The 26,160-nt window shown below is 44.1% G+C and overlaps 1 protein-coding gene across 1 annotated transcript in view; it reads right to left on the bottom strand.

The window, feature by feature from the left end:
* The window catches only part of acap3a (ArfGAP with coiled-coil, ankyrin repeat and PH domains 3a), a 331,316-nt gene that overhangs the window by 176,158 nt on the left and 128,998 nt on the right, over nt 1-26,160 (bottom strand). Inside the window, exon 2 of the mRNA XM_078558003.1 lies at nt 2,606-2,663. Coding sequence (XP_078414129.1) covers nt 2,606-2,663 — 58 coding nt within the window. The remainder of the gene's footprint in view (nt 1-2,605; nt 2,664-26,160) is intronic.

Here is a 26,160-nt window from a genome sequence, read left to right on the forward strand (position 1 = left end):
AATTCAGCCTAAATGAAAACTTTATAAATATACTATTTCACATAAATTGATTTTTAAAAATATTTTAAAATTAATTTTGTGTTGTGAAATGGGGCATTTCAATTTTGGACACCAGTATGAGCATCCAAACCTCCCTGGATGATCTAACACGGTTAGATTGAGAGTAAAACATCCCCTCCCCAACCCCAACAATGTGCTATAACTTCAAATTTAAGATAATTTGTTACTGTACAGTATGACATTCCACCAGTTTCCATTCCAGCTATCACCACTCTGGCTAATCTTGGCAATTGAGTGCCAGATAGAGGCAGTTTTGAGTTGGGACACATGCTCACTAAGGATAGAGTAGAAATAACCATTTGGCACAAGAATTTCACAGTCAGGCAGAACTTTAATCCCTTCAGTCTTGGCTGAATTTTAATCTTATAAATGAAAGGCCAGCCCTCATTACTGTGATTAGATTTCTGAATTTGAGCTGATGCTGGCTTGATGGGCAGAGCATCAAGCATCAAATAAATGGGGACTATCTTCCATCTGAATCAAGATGCAAGACAGATGCATCTTGTCAGGATTTGGGATTCTATAGAAATGAACACAAGGTGGTTTATTGGGAACTTTCCTTACTCTGGAGCAGACCACACTACCACTGAATTCTGAACTGTCGCCCACTAAGAATTCTGCGACGAGTAACTCACCTCCTGACTCCCCAAAGCCTGTCCACAAGGCACAAGTCAGGAGTGTGATGGAATACTCCCCACTTGCCTGGATGAGTGCAGCTCCCACAACACTCAAGAAGCTTGACACCGTCCAGGACAAAGCAGCCTGCTTGATTGGCACCACATCCACAAACATTCACTCCCTCCACTAATGCACAGTGATAGCAGTGTGTACCATCTACAAGATGCACTGCAGAAATTCACCAAGCCTCCTTTAGAGAGCACCTTCCAAACCCACGACCGCTACCATCTAGAAGGACAAGGGCAGCAGATAGATGGGAACACCACCACCTGGAAGTTCCCCTCCAAGTCACCCACCACCCTGACTTGGAAATATATCGTAGCTCCTTCACTGTTGCTGGGTCAAAATCCTGGACCTCTTCCTAACAGCACTGTGGGTGTACCTACACTACATAGATTACAGCAGTTCAAGAAGGCAGCTCACCTCCACCTTCTCAAGGGAAACTGGGGATGGGCAATAAATACTGGCCTAGCCAACGAAGCCCAAAAACTCTGAATGAATAAAAAAAACTTAAATGCCTGATCCCTAGAGCTGAACAACATTCAGTTTAACAAATTCAATTTTAGAATCACGCTGTGACCCGAGCAGTTTGCCAGACACTTGAATAAAATGTACCTATTCTTCTCTACCCATTGGATTCGCAGGATCATTTTTGGAAAGTGAATCTATTTAAGAATCTCCAGTGACGAAGGTGATAAATACACCACCTGGTGTGAAACTAAACAACACAACCCAGGTCTGTGCTGAATTCACTGAACTCACCTGGTTGCCAACAGAGACCTTATGGTTGACTGCAGTGTCCCTGAGCTCTGGAGGGAATGAAAGTCAATCAGGCAGCTTGTTCCTAATCATTGTGGGGAGGATTTTCCCCTCATTTGCCTGGGAACGGCCGTGAGGCCGACTGCCGCCCGCAATAGGGCTCAGACCGCGACTTCACATTGGCTGGCCAATTAATGGCCAGCTGGCGTGAAAGGCGCGCTCAGAGCCTCAGCGCTGCCGGGGTGGGGGTGGGAGGAGCGTGAGTGCTGAAGTGTGTGCCTGTGCGAGGGTGCGCTCAGTGAAAGTTCCCTGAAGGCACAGAGCTGCCTCAGGGAGCTGAAGATTTTTAACCTGAAAAATAAAGATTTCAAAAATAAGGACTCTGTCACAGGAAGAGGGACTTGTAAAAAAAGGAGATTAAAAACATTTTATTCACCCGTGGATGAGGTTTCATTAAAAATGCAAAGGCCGCCTGGCCTATTCGCCCGCCAACTGAACGGCTGGACGGGCAGCAAAAAATTCAATTTAATTAATTGATCAAGGACCTTAACAGCCCTCTTATTTGTCGGCGGGCGCGCTGCTGCCTCTCGCACGTGCCCGCCGAGCAAAAGGTTGCGAGAGTGCACGATAACGTTGGGCCGCTCGCCCGACGTCATTGCGCACAATTTCACGCCTGCTCGGGTTGGGTGCGCGCCTGCCTGTGGGACAAAAAATTCTGCCCTATGCTGTGATGGGTGCTGGAATGTATGGGTGTGAACATCCCAGAGAGAAAAATCGCACTGCTCACTCTGAACTGCAAAACGGTAAAAGCATTCTTTTTAAAGGCTTCTGAGGAATCAGGCACTGCCCCTCAATGATGGAACAGGCTGCTGATTTTCACTATCCAGACTGGCACAGGAAGAACGGCTGAGATACCAGATGGTGGTCAGAAATCATGGAACCCCTCAGCAAGGAGACAGTGCCCCTGGACCTGAAGGGAAGGTCTAAGGAGTAAACCCAATTTAAGTTGAACTCCAGACTCGGATTAAAACGCCTAAAGTACTGTGTAAGTTTAAAGTTTCAGCGGAGCAGCTGGATTCAGTGGAGGTGTGTGTGAACAGTCGCTCACCTTATCCAACTTTGCTTCGATTTCCACGACATCAGTTTCCACCTCCTCAATTGTCGCCCTGCAATGAAAACACAGACGTTAGCAAGTGAATCAGCAGCAGAGGCACAGCCATCAACATCACGCCATTATACAATAGGATTTCTCTTTCCACTGCTCTATCAAAACATCTTTTGAGCATTTATTTAAGTCCGATATTAAGTCTTTTTGATGTTGGCGTATTGAATTCAGGTCAGTCAACGGCCACAAAAATGATATACATGTAATTTGATGCAAATAATTTGTTTCTACATACTGTACAGTAGAATCTACTGAAACTGAGAACTGGAGGATCTATGAGGCACTTAAGGGAGAGATTTTACAAACCCAATTTTTGGATAGGATCAATCCTTAAAGCACCAATCATCTGCATTTGTTTTCTACCTGCATTACACCCCATTTTATTCATACCAGCTTTGTGTCATAGCGGAAGGTGGGGCAGGGTTTTTATGCTTGATGGGGGCATGTGTGGAGGTGGGCAGGCAGGCAAGAAAATTTGCCATTGGTTGGTGTGGCAGTTTGCTGGCACCATCCCGCACACAGCCCATTTTCCTGGAGGTGGAATGGGAGGGGGGGGTGGAGATGACAGGAGGACTACCTGCCCACAAATGACAGGTGGACAATTAAAGGTCCTTACATTAAGGCCTAAGAACATCGGAGCCTCTGTCATCACTATCATACTCCGGAACTACACCATGCATCTAAATGTGCATGTTGCCACAGTAATTCAGACTCTTTGGGGAGGGGTCAGTTGGCTCAGTTGGCTGGATGGCCAGTGCTGTTCAGATTGGTGCCAACAGCATGGGGTTCTATCCCCGTCTCGGCTGGGGTGGAATCAAGGCCTGCCTCCTTGACCTACCTGTGGTGGAGGTCGTGATGCTGCGTGTCGGATCAGCCTTCAGGCAGAGAACTGAAGAAGATATTAAAGCCTAAAGTTAAAGGAGCGTCTAGGCCCTCTGAGACATCAGGGAGCAGGCCAGCAGCCTGGATACAGCCTTCCAGCGGCAGACTGAAGGTCAGTGCTCCAGGCAGGCTTGGAGGCCCTCCCCATCTGCCTGGCCTCAGCTGCAGAAACAGGCCACCCTGTGGTGGGGTTTCCCCTCTACAATGGTCACGGCTGCTTGCTCTTTTATTTAAAACTTTAAAAATTTAGAGGGAGGGCATCTCCTTCTTGAAGCACCTTCTCTTTCTCCTACTTGAATAGGCATCCTGCTGCTTCTTCTGTATTGGAGGGCCTCCTATCAGCCCTCCAGCTTCGAGCGCATGCCTGCCGTCCTCAATTGGGTGGTGAGCTCGCCATCTGGCTATTAATTCAGAGAAAATCACTGCCTGGTGAACTCCCTTACGTGCAGGATTGGGACCTTCATTTGGGCCCTGTTGGGGTCATGACCCACAGGACAAAATCCTGCCCATGGACTCTAAAAGATCTATTTGGACTCTAACTTGGACTCTATGACACTGTGTCTGGAACTCCTCCACATGATGCATTGTAATATGCTCTACGATACACTGATCATTAAAGTGCATATTTCCCTCCTTCCTTGATATGGTTTCAGTCCTATAAAAAAAATGAACACTCAACCCTTTGTGTTTCTCTATACACAAGTGTGTAAAAGCCTTTGTGACCCTGCATATTTTCCCTCAGTTTAGCAGCAACTTGCTGACAGATCAGTTAGTGTAATGACAGGGATATCCAATCTCTGCCATGGGCTGTGCTGAAGTTGCCATTGGTACTCCAATGGCAACACTGAGAAAGTGTTATGGTTGAAATGTCTGATACAAAATTCTTGATCGTTTCTCTTAGTGATGTAGAGATCTTTGGATTGTCCACCATGGTAGATGGTACTTCACAATGCCAATTTTCCATTGATGCTAGGATTTTGGATTAATACAATCCAAGATCCAGATCCTGATCTAATTTCTGGCTTCACTGATTCCCTTCCAGAATTCTACAATGCACTGGCTTAAGTTGACCATCTCCAACAACAGAGAATCTAACCATCTCCCCATGACATTCAATGGGATTACCATCACTGAATCCCCCACTAACAACATCCTGGAGGTTATCCTTGACCAAAAACTGAACTGGACCAGCTATATAAATACTGTGGCTACAAGAGCAGGGAGCAGGTCAGAGGCTGGGAATTCTGACTCCCCAAAGCCTGTCCATCATCTACAAGGCACAAGTCAGGAGTGTGATGAATACTCTTCACTTGCCTGGATGAGTGCAGTTCCAACAACACTCAAGAAGCTTGACACCATCCAAGACAAAGTCACCCACTCGATTGGCACCCCATCCACAAACATTCATTCCCTCCACCACCGACGCACAGTAGCAGCAGTGTGTATCATCTACATAATGCAATGCAGCAACTCATCAAGGCTCCTTTGACAGCACCTTCCAAACACACAACATTGACCACCTAGAAGGCCAAGGGTAGCAGATGCATGGGAACACCACCACTTGGATGTTCTCCTCCAAGTCACACACCATCCTGACTTGGAAATATATCGCCGTTCCTTCACTGTTGCTGGGTCAAAATCCTGGAACTCCCGTCCTAACAGCACTGTGGGTGTACCTACACCACATGGACTGCAGCAGTTCAAGAAGGCAGCTGTGGAAACACGCTCTGGGAGGCTTCTTAGTCAAACAAAACAAACTTTATTTACACGAGAGCTTCCGTGGCTGCTTGCATACCGCCAGCCCCTCATACCGCCATCTTCCTTTTCTAGGAAACCCCTCCCTAGAATTTATTCCCCTGCGCTAGCCACACATTGGTTGAACAAATCACGTGACTCCTACTCAGTTGAACTGATCTTAAAGTGACAGTTATCACAGCAGCTCACCACCACCTTCTCAAGGGTAATTAGGGATGGACAATAAATGCTGGCCTAACCTGTGACGCCGACATCCCATGAACGAATAAAAAAAAGTTCCCTACAGGGTGGAGTATAACGTTAATCCTGCACAAATCCTCACATTAGAAAAAAAGATTTGCATTTATATAGTGCTTTTCACCACCGTTGGATGTCTCAAAGTGCTTTACAATCAATGAAGTAATTTTAAAGTATAGTCACTATTGTAATGTAGAAATTGCGGCAGCCAATTTGCACACAGCAAGCTCCCACAAACAGCAATGTGACAATGACCAGATAATCTGTTTCTTGTGATGTTGATCATGGGATAAGCATTGAGCAGGACAACAGGGATAACTCAGATAAAGGCAAAATACTGCAGATGCTGGAAATCTGAAACAAAATCAAAAAATGCTAAACAAGCTCAGCAGGTCTGACAGCATCTGACAGCAGGGGATAACTCCCCTGATCCTCTTCAAAATAATGCCGTGGGATCTTTTGCATCCACCTAAGCAGGCAGATGACACATTGGTTTAATGTCCCATTAAATAGACAGCACCTCAAGCAATGCAGCATTCCCTCAGTTCTGTACCGGAGTTCATCCTTGATTTTTCTGCCAAAGCCCTGGAGTGGGACTTGAACCCAAAACCTTATAGCTTGAAGGCAAGGGTGCTACCAACTGAGCCATAGCTGAGACTCAGGCCTGCTGTTGACCACCACCTCTTCAACCAAGCTTTTGGTGTGCAAAGACAAGCCCAGCAACTATAGGCCAGTTAACCTCCATGGTGGGGAAGTTTCTAGGGGCAAGTCAGGACTAAATTAATAGTCACTTGGGCAAATGTGGGTTAATTAAGGGAAGCAAGCACATGTTAAGGGCAAATTGTGTTTAGCTAGCTTGCTTGAATTGTTGCAGGTGGGTGGTGGTGGCAGAGGGTGGAATAGTGGCCGGGATTTTCCAGCCCTGTCGAGGGTGGGACCCGCCGTGGGCGAGGCGGCGCCCCAGCCAGAAACCCATTGACTTACGGCAGGACTGGAAGATCCTGATGGCGGGCGAGTGCGGAAAATCCCGCCCACTATGTCTAACCAATCACTATCAGCCTATCATCGCTTCAAGGATCCTCTTCTTAACAACTCCACCATTGTGTGCATCAGTTGCCAAAGCCCTGAGCTCAGGAATTTCTTCCCAAGGCCTCGCCATCTTGTTACCTTTGTCTCCTTTCAGATGCTCCTCAAAACCGACCTCTTTGACCAAGCATCGGGTTAACTGCCCTATATCACCACATATGACTTGCTGTCATAGTTTATTTATATTGCCCCTATGAAGTGCCTTGGGAGATTTTATTATGTTAAAGGCCCTATATAAATCCAATTTGCTGTTGTTGTTCTGAGGAGGAAAATCCACGTCATTGTGTTGTTGGGAGCCACTATCAGAATTGCCACATCATTGCTCGAGGCTTGGGTTTGTCCCCATTGTCACCAGCCACTCTCCATGTACCTTTCCATTCTTCATGTGCAGGCCCAGGCAGGGAGCTGAGGCAGTGTATTCAACTAAAGAAGACACCACAACCAAGTCTGATTACGCCCTTCTCAATTGGCATTTGCATAGCAACCAGGCATGGGTATTCCAGCTGGTTCTTCCCCAGCCTAGGGGCATTGAACCTAATTAAATTGCCAACACCATCATTCCGCTGGAGATCAGTTAACTCTGCATACATCAGACATCAAACCTTGCACCCTGTCTGGTTGGTTGATGGGGGTTGTGCATTTACCAACTGAACTATTATAGCTCGCTGAAGAGACACCAATACTTTGGCTTCTGTGTTTAATTTCAGTAGATGTGGCTGTCCTTGCAGGAGCTACCACTTCAGTATTCATGCAGAGACATTAAGATATTACAAATGAACTGAACTTGGCTCCTTTTTTATTTCTGCGAGTCAATATTTCCAGGATGTAAGTGGAGAGTGAATTAATTTTGATCATCGCTGCTGATTTGGAAATGGATAATAAACTGGTCAGGACACGTTCATCGAAGTTTAAGATTACAGGATGAGAAGCTTAAAGAGTGGACGACAGCTCTTTTTTTTTAGGTTTGCTGACTAGAACGTCCTAAAGCACCACAGAATTGTTTACAGTGCAAAAGGAGGCTGTTCAGCCCATCGTGTCTGCACCAGCTCTCCGAATGAGCAATTCATCTAGTGCCATTCTCCTGCCTTCTCCCTGTAACCCTGCACATTCTCGTCCTGATGGGCTGGTCGTCATTACCCCCAGAAGTAAAAGCCAGTGACTTAGGGTAGAAACATTGGAAATTGCAGAAGGGAATCAATCTTGTTCATATTAAGCAGTAACAAATGAGGAATATGAACACTCAGAATTAACTTTAATGACAAACCATTGCTAAAACGCAGTGTGCTTTCCAATGACAATTGGGTTGAAGAGGGAAGGTACAAGATTTCAAATAATGCCTGCTCTCATGGGATCTGCTGAACAGTTGAGGCGCCTCCTTTACATATTTCTGCCTGAGGAAGCAGCCACCTGCAGTTATTCGAGCTGCTTTCAGAATCAATTACTCTGTAGTCCATTCTGTGCAGTACCACTCAAAGGTAGATTTTAAAGGGATCTGATCTGTCTTGATTAGCTTTGGAGACTCATGTTAACAATTACCAAACAGCTCCGACTAAAAATTTAAAAAGTCACCAGGCTCTCACCAGATGGGCGATGTGCCAAAGCTGACGTACACTAATCCTTTGAAAACATTAAATTAAGCGTAATTCAGTTGCTCCACCTGGGAGCAACTGAAAGGTAATAAACTAATGAAATGGTTCAGGTGACATCATGAAACACGAGCAAGCTGCACGCAGTTCACAATCGCTCCATGAATCCCGAGATGAGATTACACTCTTGAAAATCACCCTGTTCTGCTCCAATTTCCAATCAGCCCCTCCTTCGGGCATTACTCATGTTGGGGATCAGTGGGAGCCAGTGCTTTCAAATGATCAGGCTGTCTTTAAATTGTTAATGTTAGTAAAGACCTAGCAATGCTCAGCATTTAAAGAACAAAGGTAACCAGCATCCTGCACAGATTAGTGTGAAAGTGTGCATGCTAACAAGTCAGTGCACCACTTTCAGTATAATTCTGTGTTATCAATTTGTGTCACGAAGAAATGGCTACTGTCGTAAAATTGGGATCTGTAGTTTAAAGTGATTACAATTGCTGAGGGGCACAGATATGATGTGAGGGTGGACAAAATGGGACTTGGGCCTGCTGTCCCCAGAAGCACTTCAGAGGCAGCACAGGGGTTGCTGGGTGCAGAGGCGGGCAGATTGGGTGAAAAGGCCCGCCTCAGTACTCCGGCATTGTGAACAGTGTGAAAAATACAGCACTCCAGCCCACACCCTCACACCCCCTTGTCCCCCACACACTCCCATGCAACATTCATGCAAACCCATACCACCTCATGCTCCCCACCCACCCCCCATGGCCCCTCAAACTATCCATGTGAGCCTATGCTGAGATTAAATAAAGTTCTCAAGTGTCAGTTGATGAATTCACTATTTAAAAAAAACACTCTCATTGATAAAAACCCACTTATTACATTTAACTTCCTTGAATCCTTCATCATTCATATTCATAGCCCCACTTCAAAGATTTTATAAGCACTTGGAGCTATCAAACTGTGAACTGACAGATGCCCAACTGTGATAATGATAGGTTGTGAGAGCAGTCATGCAGCACTATTCCTATAACGATAACCCTCAAGTTTATTTCAACAGACAGGGTGAAATAGCAAGCACTGTTTTCTTTTTCAACACTGCAGACAGTTTTTTAAAAGTATTTCAAAGGCAGGAGATTTAAATACCTTGACAGCTTGACAGTTCCAACGCACTTATCCACATTCATGTCCATTTTTAATAATCACAAGTGCACCTGACCTCTCCCAAAGAGCACCTGCCCTCTCCCGAGGGTGAACCCAGGACCATATCCAAAAGGGTACCCTACCTCTCCAGAGAACTCCGATGAGTTTAGATCTTCCCCTACCGGGTCCAAAGTACTTACGTCGTATTTCCCACTCCCTCCTTTCTAAAATCAGATCAGACGAAGCTAGCTGCACTTGCAGCTGCCTCTGTGAACCATGATGTGCAAAGTTCAGCCTGCTGCCTTTCCCCAACTGCGAAAATGGCGGGGCTGGGTTTGGGGGGTGGTGGTGGGCTTTCTGGATTCAAGCCTCCAGAGCCATTTTCGCAATGTCTGTATGAAAATTCTGGCCCTATTCTAAGGAGTTGTTAGGACAGATGACTAAAAGTTTGGTTAAGGAGCTAGATTCTAAGGAGGATTTAAAAGAAAGAAAGAAAGAGAATTTGAAAGATAGGGAGCTTTCAAGGGAAAATCCAGTGCTTAAATTTAATCTGTTTCAGCCTTTAGTTGCTGTTTTTAGCTTGTCTGATGTTGTGGGGCAACTCCAAGCAGACCCAGGTACTACAACTAATCTGTTTAGCAAATGTATCCAGTCAAAAAATCACCAAGGAATTGTTCACTCTTTTTAGCAAACGACACAAGTGTTCAGTTTAATAGATGCATAACTCAGTTCTGTGACTCTTCAAGAAGATAATTTCAGAAGGAAACTAACAATTTATTCGGTATACTGTGGACCACAAACAAAATTAACAAAGGACTGAGGACAGATGGACAAACTGATTGGAATCCTCAACAAACTCTTCCGCAGTCCTTGCAAGCAGGGATGTGGTTGGGTATAATTAAAGAACAGGGGATAAAGCTGACCAAACCACTGTTATTTTGCTAAAGCAAATTTTAAACATGGAGTTTTAAACCTCTTTAGATTGTTGAATCTTACAGTAAATGCAGACTGCAATAAGTGAGCTTCTATGCGGAACAGTTGGAACATAAACATTTGCAATGCAATCCTTGCAAAACACCATCATTGTGGTATTATAGAGAATGGGTCCATGCTGATTTTAACCTCATTACTGCCAAGAGCTCTCTGTTCTTCTAGACACCCACCAGAGCAGTGGAACTCATAATAGTAGTGATAATCTCTATTAAAATGATGGGAGACTTGTACCTCTCAGTTCTACAACGATCAGTGCAACAGCAACTTGAAATTATGTAGCACTTTTAACCTAGTAAAATATTCATACAAGCCACAGAAAGATATTAGGACAAGTGACAGGTAGGTTTTAAGGAACATCTTAAAGGAGGACTGAGAGAGATGGAGAGGTTTCAACAGTGAATTCCAGAGCTTAGGCCTAGGTAGCTGAAAGCATGCTCACCACTGGAGCAATGAAGATCAGGGATGTAACTACTTAAACCACTGGGGGAGCTCATCATTCATTAAAACTAAACTAAAATCATCTTTCATTATGTTATCTACTTGTTTATGTAACAAGTTCCTGAACAACCTGATTAAAAACTGGATGTTATTCTATGTTTCAATTTATATCAAACAGGTTCACTCATGCCCAATCTAACTGAGGCTCAATGTCTACCTTAAACCACTGAGGAATTACTGGTAACAAATGTTTATTGGAGAATACTTTGTATGCCTGCAATGTTCTCTGGGCACCTTTGAAGGTGCACAGTAACATATCACTAGACTACTGTGTACTGGCTAAATTAGTGGTCCGATTTATTTACAAGTGAAGTAATATACGAAGCAAATAGCAAAGCCTGATATTGAAACAAGCAATAGGTCTTGAATCAGCTCGTAAGCAGTTCATCTATTTTCTTAGAAAGACATTTCTTAGAATCTCTATATAGTCTTTGATGGTGAGCGTGTGTGAGACTTACTCACACGCTCCTTTTTCACTCGTGACAGATGTTAGCTACAAAGCAAAATAGAGAATGGAAGATTTTGTGTGCTACAAGCTGTCTTTTTCTTTGAAGGTGAAACCATTTTATTCTCACTAGTCTATTAAACAAAAAGTTTGCCACTTTTAACGCTCAGATGGACAAACACTTTGATGTTTCTGGGAGCCTCAATACAGTCTGTTGTCGATCATTCTACTTACTGAAGTGGAATCATCACATTAAACGCTCGTTATCCTTCAAAAAGTGTATAATTTGATTCACTTGGAATCAACAGCACAGAATGGTTTTGACTTTGGTACATTCTGCATGGCCATTATAGGGTTAAAAGTAAGTGCCATGATGCCACAATTAAGGTGACATATATTAAAACATATATCCCAAATGGGTCAAAATCTCTGATGTTTTTTTCATTACTTAAAATCCAACATCTTACAACTACCCAATGTTGATTGCCATATCCACTGCAGTTGATGCTACACATGGTGAATTTAAAGCCTTTGTTGGGTTCGAAGAGCAGAGACAGGCCAGACCCGCCATAGAAAAGCTAAAAGATCAGTGATATTCCCCAGCACTGGGTGCAAACAGACACAGCAATTATACGTGCAGCTCATTCTAAATGTGATTTAATTGCTAAAACCTATTTGCACAACATACATTGGTAAACAGTTAGTCTATTCATTGCTATTGTGCCATTCTGAAGATTTAGCTGCAATGTCAACACCTTAATGACACAGTGAGACCTTTCTTGAATGAACTGGTGTTTGCTTTTGCACTTTTTCATTGCACCAAAAGCTTGATTAGGTCAGACGCAGACAGTATGGGAGAAGTCTTCCAGCTACACACTGGCAGAAAGGATCCTTGCCCAGGCTGGAAATGTGCAGGCACACACCTGCAATTTTTCGATAAGTTGCTGGCAGTGGAGTTACCAACTCTGGCTGGAAATATTCCTGGAGGTGCCATCAGATGACCCCCGCCCCCCAACCTTCCAACCACCCAACCCAGTCAAACAGTCATTTTTTTCCATTCCCAATATTGCTATAAGCAAAAGTGTTCAAAGAAATAAAAGAAACATTCTTTTTAATGCCCCTATGATTAGTCTCCTCGGTTACTAGCAGCAGCGTCCAGTAAATTAACCTTCAATTACTCCAAGATAATCCCAGAGGGTTGGCAACAGCCACAGTTCCTTGTCATCTGAATGTCTTTGGAAAACTCCCCCTTGAATTAAAGCTGAGTTACTCCGTGAAGAAATTTTCATTACAGTTGAGTCAATTATCAGCACCGAATTCTCATGGATGACCCTTCGCCCTTTATCCCTTCACTTAAAGTGAGGCAGTCATATTGATCAGAGCAAGATGGCAGCTGGAGAACGACAACTAGCATCAGTTCCTGGGATTTTCCGGTCCCACCGGTAGCAGGAATCGTCGTGGGCAGGACAGATAATTTGACGGACCAGCTAAAGGCCCATTGACTTCGGGTGGGAATTTTGGACCGGAGGGCTAAGGAAGCCAGGACCAAAAATAGCTGTGTGGCTCCCACTCCCAATCACTATCCAGTAACTCCTGCTGCAAAGTGCATGTGGACATCTGGTGAGGACAAAACTCACTGGGAGGGGTGCGTTTTAACCAAACCCACCTCAGGCAGCAAACTGACAGGCTCGGCGAAGCTCCCTGTTTCACACCAGATGTAACTGCAGTTGATGGAAAGTAAGATCAGGCCCATTGTCCAAATTCCGCATACAGAAAGTGGTCACTTGTATGAGATGCTGGACTGTGGTAAGTGCCCACGGGACCACGGCCTAAAGTGCGGCAATAGCTTCAGGTAAGGAGAGAGAAAGGTTTAGAATCTATTTGTAAAAACTCAGTTCTTTACTTTGATTGTACTGTGTTACAAAAGGAGTGGAGAATGTTTCCCAACTTGAATTAGAGTAACTCTAATTCACTATGGCCCTAAGCTACATGACAGTATAACAGTGTAATGTGTGGCAAGACCAAGGCCATGTTCTTTGGGAACTGGGCTGACTGATTCTTTGAACCATATCCCCAACACCTTCAGGTGGTCTGGCCTGACAGTGAAGGGGACAGAGGGACCAGGGCATGCGTTAGAAACCGGAAGGAGCGAGTGGCTATGGTGAAAAGAAAACTGGGCATGTGGGAGCGACGCTCCCTCTCCATTGCAGGTAAGAACCTGGTCATCAGGTGTGAGGCATTCTTGGTGTTGCTGTACATGGCACAGGTCTGGCCCATTCCTCACTCTTGCACGATGGAGATCATTTGAGTCATCTTCCACTTTATCTGGAGGTCAAAAATGGATTATGTTCACAGGAACATGATGTACAAACCTCGAGATAAAGGGGGAAAAAATGTGCCCAACATCGCCCTCATCCTGATGGCCACCTTTGTGTGTGGCTGCATCAAGCTGTGCATAGACCCTCAGTACGCAAGCTCCAAGTGTCACTACGTGCTGAGGTTCTACCTGTCCCCGGTGTTGTGAAGGATGGGTCTGGCCACGCTGCCGCGGAACACTCCAAACAGTTGGACCGTGCCGTACCACCTGTCCCTCATGGAAAAATTTATGCAGAGAAACATCTTTGACCACAAGTCCATCAGACAGTGTTTGGCATGTAACGTCCTCGAGGCCCTGTGGGAAAAGGAGATGGTGGATCCTGTCGAATGGTTCCCCGAGCAGACTGTCAAAGTCATTTGGCACAATGTCTCATCACCAGAACTTTCCAACAAGCACCAAGATGTAGCTTGGCTGGTGGTGAGAAAGGCCCTCCCCATCAGATCCTTCCTACACGCCAGGAGTCTCACCCCCTCTGCACGTTGCCCTCGAGGTGGCTGTGGTGGGGAAGAGACCTTTGTGGATTGTGCTTTTGCAAAGAAGGTCTGGAGAGAGATGCAGTGGTTTCTGTCGAGGTTCATCCCGAGGAGCTCTGTGACACAGGACTCTGTGCTCCACGGGCTGTTCCCAGGGACACACACCGAGACAAACATCAACTGCAGCTGGAGGATCATCAACTTGGTGAAAGACACCCTTTGGTCTGCCCAAAATTTGTTGGTCTTCCAGTGCAAAGAGTTGTCCCTGACCAAACGTTGCAGACTGGCACATTCCAAGGTCCAGGACTACGTGCTGAGGGACGCACTAAAGCTCGGGGCAGGGTCAGCAAATGCGCAATGGGGAAAGGTCATGGTCCAAACCTTTCAGCCATTACGCACTGAGGGGCTGGAAATTGTATAGACCCCTCGGGCTGTATGACTTGAATGTATGCAGTGAATACTAGATGTATTGTAATGAAGCACCTCAGAGTGCAACATGATCTATGTCGATAACTTGAATGTCATTGTACTGTCTGACTGTTATGACTATTTCGCAATGTCTGTAATGTTCCTTTGACTCATAGACTCAGAGACGTTTACAGCACAGAAGGAGGCTATTTGGCCCATTGTGTCTGTGCCAGTCAATAAAGATCTGACTACACTAATCCCATATTCCAGCGCTTGGCCCATAGCCCTGGAGACTATGGGAATGCAAGTGAATATCTAAATACTTCTTCAATGTTACGAGAGTTTCCGACTCAACTACCCTTTCAGGCAGTGCATTCCAGACTCCCACTACCCTCTGTGAAAAAATTTCTCCTCAACTCCCTTCTTAACCTTCTACCTTTCACCTTAAATCTATGCCCTCTGGTTATTGACCCCTCTATTAATGGAAAAGGTGCCTTCCTATCCCCCCTATCTATGCCCCTCATAATCTTATATGCCTCTATCAGATCCCCTCTCAACCTTCGCCGCTCCAAGGAAAACAACCCCAGCCCATCCAATCTTTCCTCATAGCTCAGACTCTCCAGCCCAGGCAACATCCTGGTAAATCATCTCTGCACCCTCTCCAGTGCATTTACATCCTTCCTATAATGTGGTGACCAGAACTGCATGCAGTACTCCAGCTGTGGCCTAACCAGCGTTTTATACAGTTCCAATATAACCTCCCTGCTCATGTATTCTGTGCCTTGGTTAATAAAGGTAAGTATCCCATATGCCTTCTTAACCACCTTATGTACCTGCCCTACTACTTTAAGGGATCTGTGGATGTGCACACCAATGTTCCTTTGATCTTCAGTATTTTCCAGGGTCCTGACATTCATAGTGTAATCCCTTGCCTTGTTAGCCCTCCCCAAGTGCATTACCTCACACTTTTCGGGGTTGAATTCCATTTGCCATTGCTCTGCCCATCTGACCAGTCCATTGATATCCTCCTGCAGTTCATGGCTGTCCTCCTCACTATTTACCACCCTACCAATTTTCACGTCATCCGCGAACTTCTTGATTGTGCCCTCTACATTTAAGTCCAAATCATTTATGTACACCACAAACAGCAAGGGCCCCAGCACTGAGCCCTGTGGAAACCCACTGGAAGCAGACTTCCATTCACAGAAACGTCCCTGTCCCATCACCCTCTGCTTCCTGCCTCTCAGCCAATTTTGGATACAATCTTTGATCGTATTGAAGCACCTCAGGGTGCGACATGATCCGTGTAGAAAACTTGAATATTATTGTATGTTTTGTGATGACCATTTTGAAATGTTTTGTAATGTACTTTCAGATATTTTATGAATAAAGTATATTTTTGCAAAAAAAAATCAGTACAACGTGTGGCAGCCATGACTCAGGTGACAGTACTCTCACTTCTGAGTCAGAGGTAGTGTGTTCAAGTCTCACTCCAAGACTTGAGCAAAAAATCTAAGCTGACACTTTACTGCAGGACTAAGGGAGTTCTGCACTGTCAAAGCTGTTGTCTTTTGCTTGAGACTTCTGAGGCCCCATCTGCCTGTGCAGGTGGATGTAAAAGATCCCACACCACTATTTTGAGGAAGAGCGGGGGTGCTATCCCCTGTGCCCTGGCCAATATTTATCCCTCACACATCACAAATACAGATTATCTGGTCATTTTGCTGTGTTTCCTTCATTACAACAATGACTTCTTCTTCTTCAGTTCTATAGGTCCAACTATGGGTAGGGCAAGGTGGCAGGTCCCAAAATCCACCCCAATCAGAGCAGGGATAGAACCCCACATTGTTGGCACCAATTTGATCCACACCAGCCATCCAACCCCTTCCAATTCTGAGTTGCTGTGGCAACATATACTTTTACATGCATGTTGTGACCTGAAGCCAGGGATAATGCTGGTGGAGGCTCCAATTTCTTTCCATCACATGACTTACTAGAAATCTCTCCCGCTTTTACCACCTGCCATTGGCGTATGTTGGAAGGATTCACAAGTTGATAATCAACCTGTTTAGACACATTATGAACACACCTTCCTTGGCCATCAAATCCTGGAGTGGGACTTAAACCCAGAACTTCTGGCTCAGAGGCAAGGACGCAACCCAATGCACCACAAGACCTCCTTACAACAGTGACTACACTTCAAAAATATTTCATTGGCTTTGGGATGTCTGGTGATTTTGAAAAACACTATATAAATGCAAGTCTTTATTTTCGCAATAATCAATTCATAATATATTGTCTTGTCATTTGAGACACTTCAAAGTGCTTCACACATTACTTTTCAGAGGGTATTAATGGTTGATGCACAGGAAAACACAGAAACCATTCTGCACTAGCAACGTGCCACCAACAGTATTGAGATGAATGACTAGGCAATCTGGTTTTTGGGGTGTTGGCTGAATGATAAATGGTGGCCAGGACATTGGGAGAACTTCCCAATCTTCTTTGAATAGTACCAAAGGATAATTCACTTCTGCCAGTGCCACCAAAAATGGTCAACGACACTTGGACATAGCATGCCACGGACAGCACCCTTACAATATAATACTCCCTTAGTACTGCATTAGAGTCTCAACCTAGATTATACATCAAGGTCCTGGTAAAAGACTCAAACTGATAACCTCTGACCTAGAGGAGGAAGTTCGACTAACTGGCTCAGCCTAGTTATCTTCCATGTGATATGTATTATACCATGGGATATGATTTTTCATGTGACTAGCAAGGTGCTACAGATCAGTATGTACAATTAAACATTACACCAGTGATTACACTTCAAAAGTAGATCACTGGTTGTAAATGGTAAGGACTTTCTGCGGTTAAGAAAGGTGCTTTATAAATACACAGTCATTATTTCTTAAATACTGGAGCATTTCCATTTGCAGGTCAGTTATGCTGCACCTATTGTATTGGTGTGAACCAATTTTGGGTTCATATTAACACATCACAGGGTAGAAAGGGGAACAAACACTTGCTCAGCCTCCATTGCTCCAACTGTGCACATACTCATCGAGCCATCAGGTGAAGGGGAGTTCCTAACATAAAAGTTCAAACAATAAAAAGTTCACTTTCTCATGTGCAAATCGTTCAGCTTATTGTGGTTATTTGAGTGAAGCGTGTTCCTAATGTCTCAATGTTAGATGACTTTTAATTAGAAACTCTCCACCTATTTAATGATTGTTGGGGAAGCCGAGAGGCATCAGGGATTGATATTAGACCACTGATCAATTTGTAGCTCTGACAGCAAAGGTGAGCTTGATGCTGAGGGTGATGCCTTACAGACTTGGCGTCCATTCAATGATCTTCCGCTTGAAGACCTCCCTCTTCATCAAATATGGTTCCGTGGTTCCAGCCTAAACATCTGGGACATCTCCTGGGACCCAGATCTGCAGTTTCTCCAAGTCAGTTAACTTCAGTTACCTTTGATGGTTTGGGTAGGACTGCCCTTGACTCTTTGTGGATCCTATAAAAGTCCCTGCAGTCAATACAACTCTCCATAATAGTCATAGTTCTATCCTTTTACAGAGTATTCGAGAGAGCACCAGAGCTGCAGCAAGAGAAGTATTGGCATGAATCAATTATTACACAGATGCTTCTCAGTTTAATTATGATGATGCAGGCAGTATAACAACTAGCACATTTTTTTAATATAGAAATCTTTGTGAAAACACCAGTCTACAAAATAGTTTAATATTCCAAGATCGTCTTTTCTGGATCTAGTCCAGTGAGCCGTGATAATGTAACTGTTGTCAATGGCTGACATTTATCTATAACTGTGACAGTGAAAAGCTAAGAAGCAAGTTTGCTTCCAATCCTGTATTCTGAATAAATAAAAAAAACATTCTTTGTCTTTTTAATATCATAGCACTTTGCCATTTCGATTATTAGATACTCAGGAAATAACAGTGCCTGCAATCTACTGGATTATATCCACAATACACCAGATTTATACTTCATATCCTGTTTATATGAGCAAGACACAGACCCCAGAAATGAAGCCTCACAGTGCATCAACTATGAAAGAGCAAAATGACTCAATCTAGACAATCCCCCTGCTTGTTCTGTCTGGTAAGAAATAGTCACTAATTTAAACAAGATTAATGCTGTTTAACTGGAATGCAATTTGGCTGGGAGGTCCTCAGTGACTTTAGTATTATGTTTGTACAGCAGGGTTTCAGAGTGCATCTGCTTCAAGTTCAAATTCAAAAACTGAAGCAGAGAATGAATCTGGAATTGCAAATGGTTTGATGTTTCAGTTGTACACTATAAACAGTAGCAATGAGCAAAGGTGCCAACTTGGATTTGTCTGCCTGAAATATATACATTGCAGATATTCTTAACTAACTTCAGGTTTTGCTATGCAGTACAGTGGCCAATTTGCAAATTCCAACTCTCCAAATATGTTATTTCAGTGGATTAGAAGAATAAATGTAACTGAGGATGAGCAATGAATCCTTTCTAATTCCGAGTGTGGCTGGATTAGAGAAATGAGTTAGCGTTTCTACATTTTGAAATGGCTTTAGGATGCTGTAGTTTCCTCATGATAAACCCTAAAGAAACAAATATTGATGTAAATACTAAGGCCTGGATTTTCTCAATGACAGACAGCCTTTCTGTCATTGCAAAGATGCAATGTAGAAGAGGCTGAAAATCAGAAGCCCCACCTCTGAACACGGCACCTACCATTTTTGCGGTGGTCAGAATGGGGCCAGGTTGTATTTCATGCATGCGCATTTCGTGGAAAGCTGCCTCCATTTATGTCTAGCTTTGTTGACCTAGGTGTGTGAAATATGACATGCGCATGTTAGACCTGGTAGGAGCAGGTCTGAACTTTGTGCAGTCCTTTGGAGAAGTGGGTCCCCTTTTGGAGAGGTGGGGTAGGGCTTTCAATATGGACTAGGGACAGCTTTGGGGGAGGTCAGGTACCCTTTGGGGAGATCAGTTGGCCCTTGGGAGAAGTAAGATGCCTGTTGGGATTGTTAAAAGTAGGCGCGAATGTGTGTAAAAAGTTCATAAACTCATTAACTATCAAGATCATTGGACCTGTCAAAAGTATCAAAGTGAACTGTCAAAGGCAACTGTCAAGCTGTCAAGGCATTTAAAAACTTCTGCCCTTTAAATCTTTGAAAAAAAATGCCTGGAGTGTTTAAAAAAAAATCATTGCTCGCTATTTCACTCTGTCTGTTGACATAGGCCTGATAGCTACCATGACTGAATTAGTGCTGCATAAGATTTCACAACCTTCCTTTATCACAGTAGGTTGCCTGTAATGTCATAGTTTGATTGACAGTTCCAAGTAACTATAGACTCTTTGATGTGGGACTATGAATTCAAATGCTTACTTTTTATTAAGGATTATGCACTTGAATGAAATGTTTGTTCTTATAAGGCTTTATGTAGTTGAAGGAATGTAAATGTAGTAATTGAATTTTTTTGAATGAGTGTTATAAAAAAAATAAAGTCTACAATTGACACCAGCATGGCTCCTGAGGTCTGCCTATGGAGGGCATTGGGTAAGTTGGCATGGTAGGTGGAAGGGTAAAGGCTGGTAGGTGAGGGGCCTGGGTTGGCATGAGTTGGAACTAAATTGGCATTGGGGCTACAAAGGGTCATGGTGGTGAGCAGAAGAACACCTCTGGAGGGTGGGCATGGATGGTATGAGGGGCCATGGGGGGGTGATGGGGGCATGGGTTGGCATGGAAGGGGCACAGGGAGTGTGTTGGGAGGGGTGAGGGCTAGAGAGCTGCTATATGTTTTACTTTTTTTACTAAAAACTTCAACATGGTGCCGGAGCACTGAGGCAGGCCTTCCACCCAACTTACCTCTACACCACAGCCTTTGCACTCATTCTGCCCCAACTTCCAGGCTGCCACCAGCCAAGAACGAAAATTCCAACTTCCGGGGCACTCTCTCCCTGTTCGGGTTTGTGGAGCCGGGAAATGTCCCGAATCTGCGCACCCGACTTGGTAGCGAAAATTCAGGCCTAAATATCAGGTCCCTTTATTTAAAAACATAGAAAATAGGAGCAGGAGTAGGTCATTTGGCCCTTCAAGCCTGCTCCGCCATTTAATATGATCATAGCTGATCCTCTGTCTCAACACCGTACTTCCGCTCTCTCCTGATACCCCTTGACGCCTTTAGTCTAGAAATCTATCTATTTCCTTCTTAAATATATCCAGTGACTTGGCCTCCACAGCCTGCTGTGGTGGAGAATTCCACAGGTTCCCATTTGTTAACAACACCAGAGTTTTAAAGAATTGCTGACAATTTTTTTACCAATCTAGTGAAAGTTTAAGGATTGGTTTCTTACTCTTTTAGAGAATATGCATAGAATTTTATAGCACAAGAGGCCATTCGGCCCATCACCTGTTCAGGCTCTCTGGAAGAGCGATTAATTTTGTCCCATTCCACTGCCCTTTTCCCATAACATTTTCAAGACCGTTTTTCAAATATCTATTCACTTCCCTTTAAAAAGCAACTACAGATTCTGCTTCCTCTGGTACATGCCCTAACAAACCTCTGTATTAAAAAGCCCTCCTAACCTTTCCCTTTTGTTCTTTTGCAGGCGGTCTTGAATGTATGCTCCCTAGTTACCCGTCATCAACCAGAAGAAATAGCGCCCCTCTCCTTATTATACTAAAACCTCTCCTAATTTTGAACACCTCTGTCAGATTGCCCCTTAACCTTCTCTGTTTTAGTTGAGTTGCAGTTCCTACAAGCTGTCTCTCTAACTAAGGCCTCTCATCTTAATAAATCTAGTACCTTCTCCAAGATGTTCCCATAGTAACATGAGAATCCACGCGCAATATTTAAATGAAGTGACCTTCCCCTGACCCAGGATGCTTTGGCTGGGCCAAAAGCCAAGGTCGCCAGTGGACACTTCCTGCACTTAGGTCAGCGGAGCAGTTCCATGCATTTCCGAGGCCTAAACATAAACATTTATTTACAAACAATTTTGCCTTCTGAAAGGTGGTTTCATTACGAAGCAAATGGTTTTCATGCTGTTGCCAAGTCTTACCTCATATTTCACTGGTTTGACTCTAAAACAGTCATGCCTCAAAATAGATCAACCACTTAACAAATATTGCTGGCAGATTTCTGCATCACTATGGACACATCTTGGATAAGGTACAAGATTTATTAAGATGATACCAGGGATGAGAGGTTTGTTCTCAAAGAAAAGAGATGATTGAGGGGAAATTTGATAGGTCATGAGGGACCTAGACAGGGCAGATAGTGAGGAACAGTTCCCATTGCTGGAAGGATCAAGAAACAGAGGACACAGATTTGAAAGTGATTGGCAATAGACACTGAGGAAGACTTTTTTTATGCAGTGAGTGGATACGAGCTGCTATGCATTGCCTGAGAGTGTGGTGGAAGCCGGTTCAATCATGATCTGAATAAGAACCTGAAAGGAAAAAAAAAACTGGCAGGGACAATGGGGAAAGGCAGGGAAATGGGTGCTAAATTCCTCTAGCAGAGAGATGGCACAGGGTGGGCCAAATGGCCTCCTTCCGCACTGTAACCATTCTATACTTATAAAGGGAGATTGGAGGAACTGGCTTGCTTTTCATTAAAATAAAGGTGGCTAAGGGGAAATCTGATTCCTACTGGTTGGTGATAGGTAACCAGAGGGCATACATTTTCATAGTGTAGGATGGGGCAAGAAACCAACACAGCAAGCAAGTAGTGCTGGTGTGCTACAGTTCACTGAGGGTTGCTGTGGCAATATGCACTTTTCCATGCATGCTGTTGTGCCACAAGATCTCCTAGCGAGCAAGTACCAGCACAAAATAACACTCGCATCAAGCAGTTAAAAGAGCTTCACCATCAACAGTAAAGCATTAAACTGGCGTTGGTGACAGAGTGTGCTCTGGTACAGGACAGCACAGGAGAACATTGACACAGCCTCGAAATAGCTCCCTGAAAGACTACCCGGTGTCGTTAGCGTGATCTCAAGCTGGAGTCCATGGATAGAAATATCTTCAATAGGAAAGTGGCAGGATCATTTATTTGACGCACCTTGTCAGGTGTCCCTAGACTTGGAATCATTGATCATTCTTTGAGAATTTATGCTTTCTATATTTTACAATCACAATCTTACATTGCATTTTATTAATCTGGATCATGACATCAATTTAAATTTGTCCACTTCTTCTGTAAGTGTCCCGCAGTAGAAATTCCTTAGCCTTCCTCTCCCCCTCCGATATTTTCTGCCCTCTTCTCCTGAAGACACCGACCTATGTTGGAGTAAAGTTTCAATGGCACTAGAGAGTGCATGTTCTCAGACTATCCTACCATAGCAAGCATCACAGCCCCATGTCCATGTTTTCCAGTAGGAATCATTGGATTATTATTAGGAAGGGAACCTTAAATGCTTTTTCTCTTTTCCTAGCCGAAGGATGCTGATGCCAACAGCAGCAGCTTGAACAGGTACAAGTCCGGCTGAAAACAGCCATCTCAAGACAGCCAAAGAATCAAGATAAAAGAAAAATACTGCGGATGCTGGAAATCTGAAACAGAAACAGAAAGTGCTGGAAAAACCCAGAAGGTCTGACAGCATCTGTGGAGAGAAAAACAGGTTTGATGTTTCGAGTCCGTGTGACCCTTCTTCAGAGCTGTTGGGCCAAAGAATTAAACCTGGACCTTTTCTGGCTGGAGTGGCTCAGTTCCACGTTGGTCAGCCTCGTTGCCAAATGACCCAGCAGTGCAGCTCCAAAATTATTCTCTTCATTTAGTTCATTGAGTGACTTTCAGTGCCTTTAATGTGCACTGTTCCACACTAACACTCCTTCACACTGCAACCTACCCAAGAATGTAAAATCAAACACGGTGATCTGTTGCACTGTTTCCATGAGCACTCACCTTATGTCATCTCCAGCACCCCAGTGTCGTCATTGTTCAGGAATATCTAGAAAATGTTGCAAAAAATGTGGTGGGCTTGCAGACTTAGTCCTGGACATAAATATCCCTTTAAGGACCCTATTATTCTAATGGCCGTGTTCAGCAAGACTATTGTCTTACCAGAAGCACTTCATTGGTACAGTTGTGCACTGGTTGCAGTTCCATCAGCTCTGGAACTTTAGTTAATACCCAAAATATGTCCTGACAAGTTCCCCTGTCATCACTGGCAGAATCCCATCATGTTTGCATATTGATGGTGTTCACTATCCATAGGGTTTTGTTTCGTTTTGAATACTGCAATCCCCTGTTCAGCATTCCATCTCAAAAGCTCGAGAGAATGGTGTGGGAATTTAAAATAAATTCTGAAAGGAACTATGGCAACATGTGCAGCAGATTTCACCGCCTTTTTAACTATCGCAATACCACCTACTCACACTCACTCTTATATACATCTATGTAGACACATACATTTAAACATGCATCTAAGCCTTCAATTTTATTGCAGGACTTAAAATGGGAGAAAGACTGAGGTGATACAGCATTCCGTGGACACGATGGTCCTCTGAAGTTAAGGCAGGGCTAGAAATCATTATTTGGAGAGTGCAGCAGGACAGGGATCACTGAGGTACGAGAATAGTTAAACATCCTGCAGTTTTTGCTTAATATCCCTGGTGGGTCAGCACTGGTCACACAGAACTTTTCTTCAGGAGGCTAAATTCCCAGTGGCCTTCAATATATTGTAGAAAAGGATATAGAGGCACTGGCGAGGGTGCAGAGAAGATTTACAAGGATGATATCAGAAATGTGCGGATGTACATATCAAGAAAGGATTGACAGGCTGGGTCTCTCTTCTCTTGAGAAAGGAAGGCTGAGGGGTGACCTCATAGAGGTCCTTAAAGTTGTGAAAGGTGTTGATAGACTAGATACAGAGAGAATGTTTCTTGTGGGGAAGAGCATGAGTAGAGGCCATCGATATAAGGTGGTCACCAAGAAATCCAATAGGGAATTCAGAAGAAACTTCTTCACCCAAAGATTGTGAGAACGAGGGACTCGCTACCGCAGGGAGTTGCTGAAGCGAATAGAATAGATGAGGGGAAGCTTAACAAGCAGATGAGGGAGATGGTTACAATGGTAGATTTAGATGGGGAAAGATGGGAGGAGGCTGTAGTTGAGCATAGATACCATCATGGACTGGTTGGGCCGAATGGCCTGTTTCTGTGCCATATATCCTATGTAATTCTATGTAATTGGATAAATTGTCTGTGAAAAGAGCTAGATTGATGGATGAAAGGCCTCTTCATCTTTTAAAAAAATCTCAGAAAAGTTCAATAAAATTGCCCACACCGGTAAAACACTTTCAGCAAAAAGAAATCACGCTGCCTCAGAACTAGATGGTGACAGATCACATCTTCTTTTCATTCACAATGCAAAACTCCAATTGCCCCTTCTATATCCTCCCGTTACCAACCAAATCTCTGCATCCATCACAGTTCTCCATTCAACGACGCTTATCATTTGGTCCTATATAGCTTCCTTTCTTGGCCCTAATTTTGCTGCTTCTCACACAGAAACTAACGCAGTATTTGAAATAAAGGGAGACCTTGTGAAGCATGACTTTTATAAAGGGGACACTCATTCCTAATTGAAATCAATTGGAAGATCAAAGACTTTTCTGACTGTGGCTTCCCTATGTCTGCATCAAGCAGTGCTATGCTTTGCCACCAACCATTGCACGCTAACGATCGATTCTTCAAGATGAGAGCATTGTATCCTGAGTCTCCATTGATTGCTTGTTTACTTCGACTTCCATAGGGCAGTGTCCTGAGATAAATCAGGCTGTGCATCAAATGTAGCAGTCACTCCTGCGATTATGAACATTTTTTCAATTAGCAGCCTCTCAAGGGCTGCAATTTACTGTGTCTTTTAGAAGTTTATCTGCCAGGGGACCCGGAGTGAGTTTTACATCTGCTGTGCACGGTTTTGCAGGTCTAAGCATTTAAAAAGACACTGCTTTTATCTTAGGAGAGAGAGAGAAAACATCCACCAAGGGCAGCGTTATTCTGATGGTAATGATTTCTTGCACAGGTGATATAATTTAGCAGTTTGGTAAGAGTATCCCACTGCCTGCTTTTGGAACAGTTTTAGAGTTGGGCTTTTAAGAATTTCTAAAATATAATGCAAGCACAAAAACTAGGGAAGAATTTTACCCTCATCGGGGCGGGGGGGGGGGGGGGTGGAGTGCAAGAGCGGGCATGAGCAGGCACGCCTCCAATCAGCGCCCCCGATTGCGGGCGTGCCGCCATTTTACGTGGGCGGGCCAATTAAAGCCCGCCCAGTGTGATGTCCGCCAGGAAGCACTATGCACTCCTTGTGCAGGCGGGGGGAGGGGGGGATTCCCTCAGTCGGGAGTGCGCTCTTTCACGCATGTACACGAAAGAGCGCACAGATCTCCCTGAGGCTAAGTGCTGCCTCAGGGAGATTGGCTCGGAATTAAAACTTTTAAGACAAATGTGTAAAAAATTTCCCTGACATGTCCCCTCATGTGACACTGTCACATGAGTTGGGACATGTCCATCACTTTAACTCAAACCTTTATTAAACATTTAAAAACCCCCATGAAGCCTCATCCCGCCCGTGGATTATGTTTCATGCTT

Source organism: Cetorhinus maximus, chromosome 15 (assembly GCF_964194155.1).
Source record: "Cetorhinus maximus chromosome 15, sCetMax3.hap1.1, whole genome shotgun sequence".
In the NCBI taxonomy this organism is placed as follows: Eukaryota; Metazoa; Chordata; class Chondrichthyes; order Lamniformes; family Cetorhinidae; genus Cetorhinus; species Cetorhinus maximus.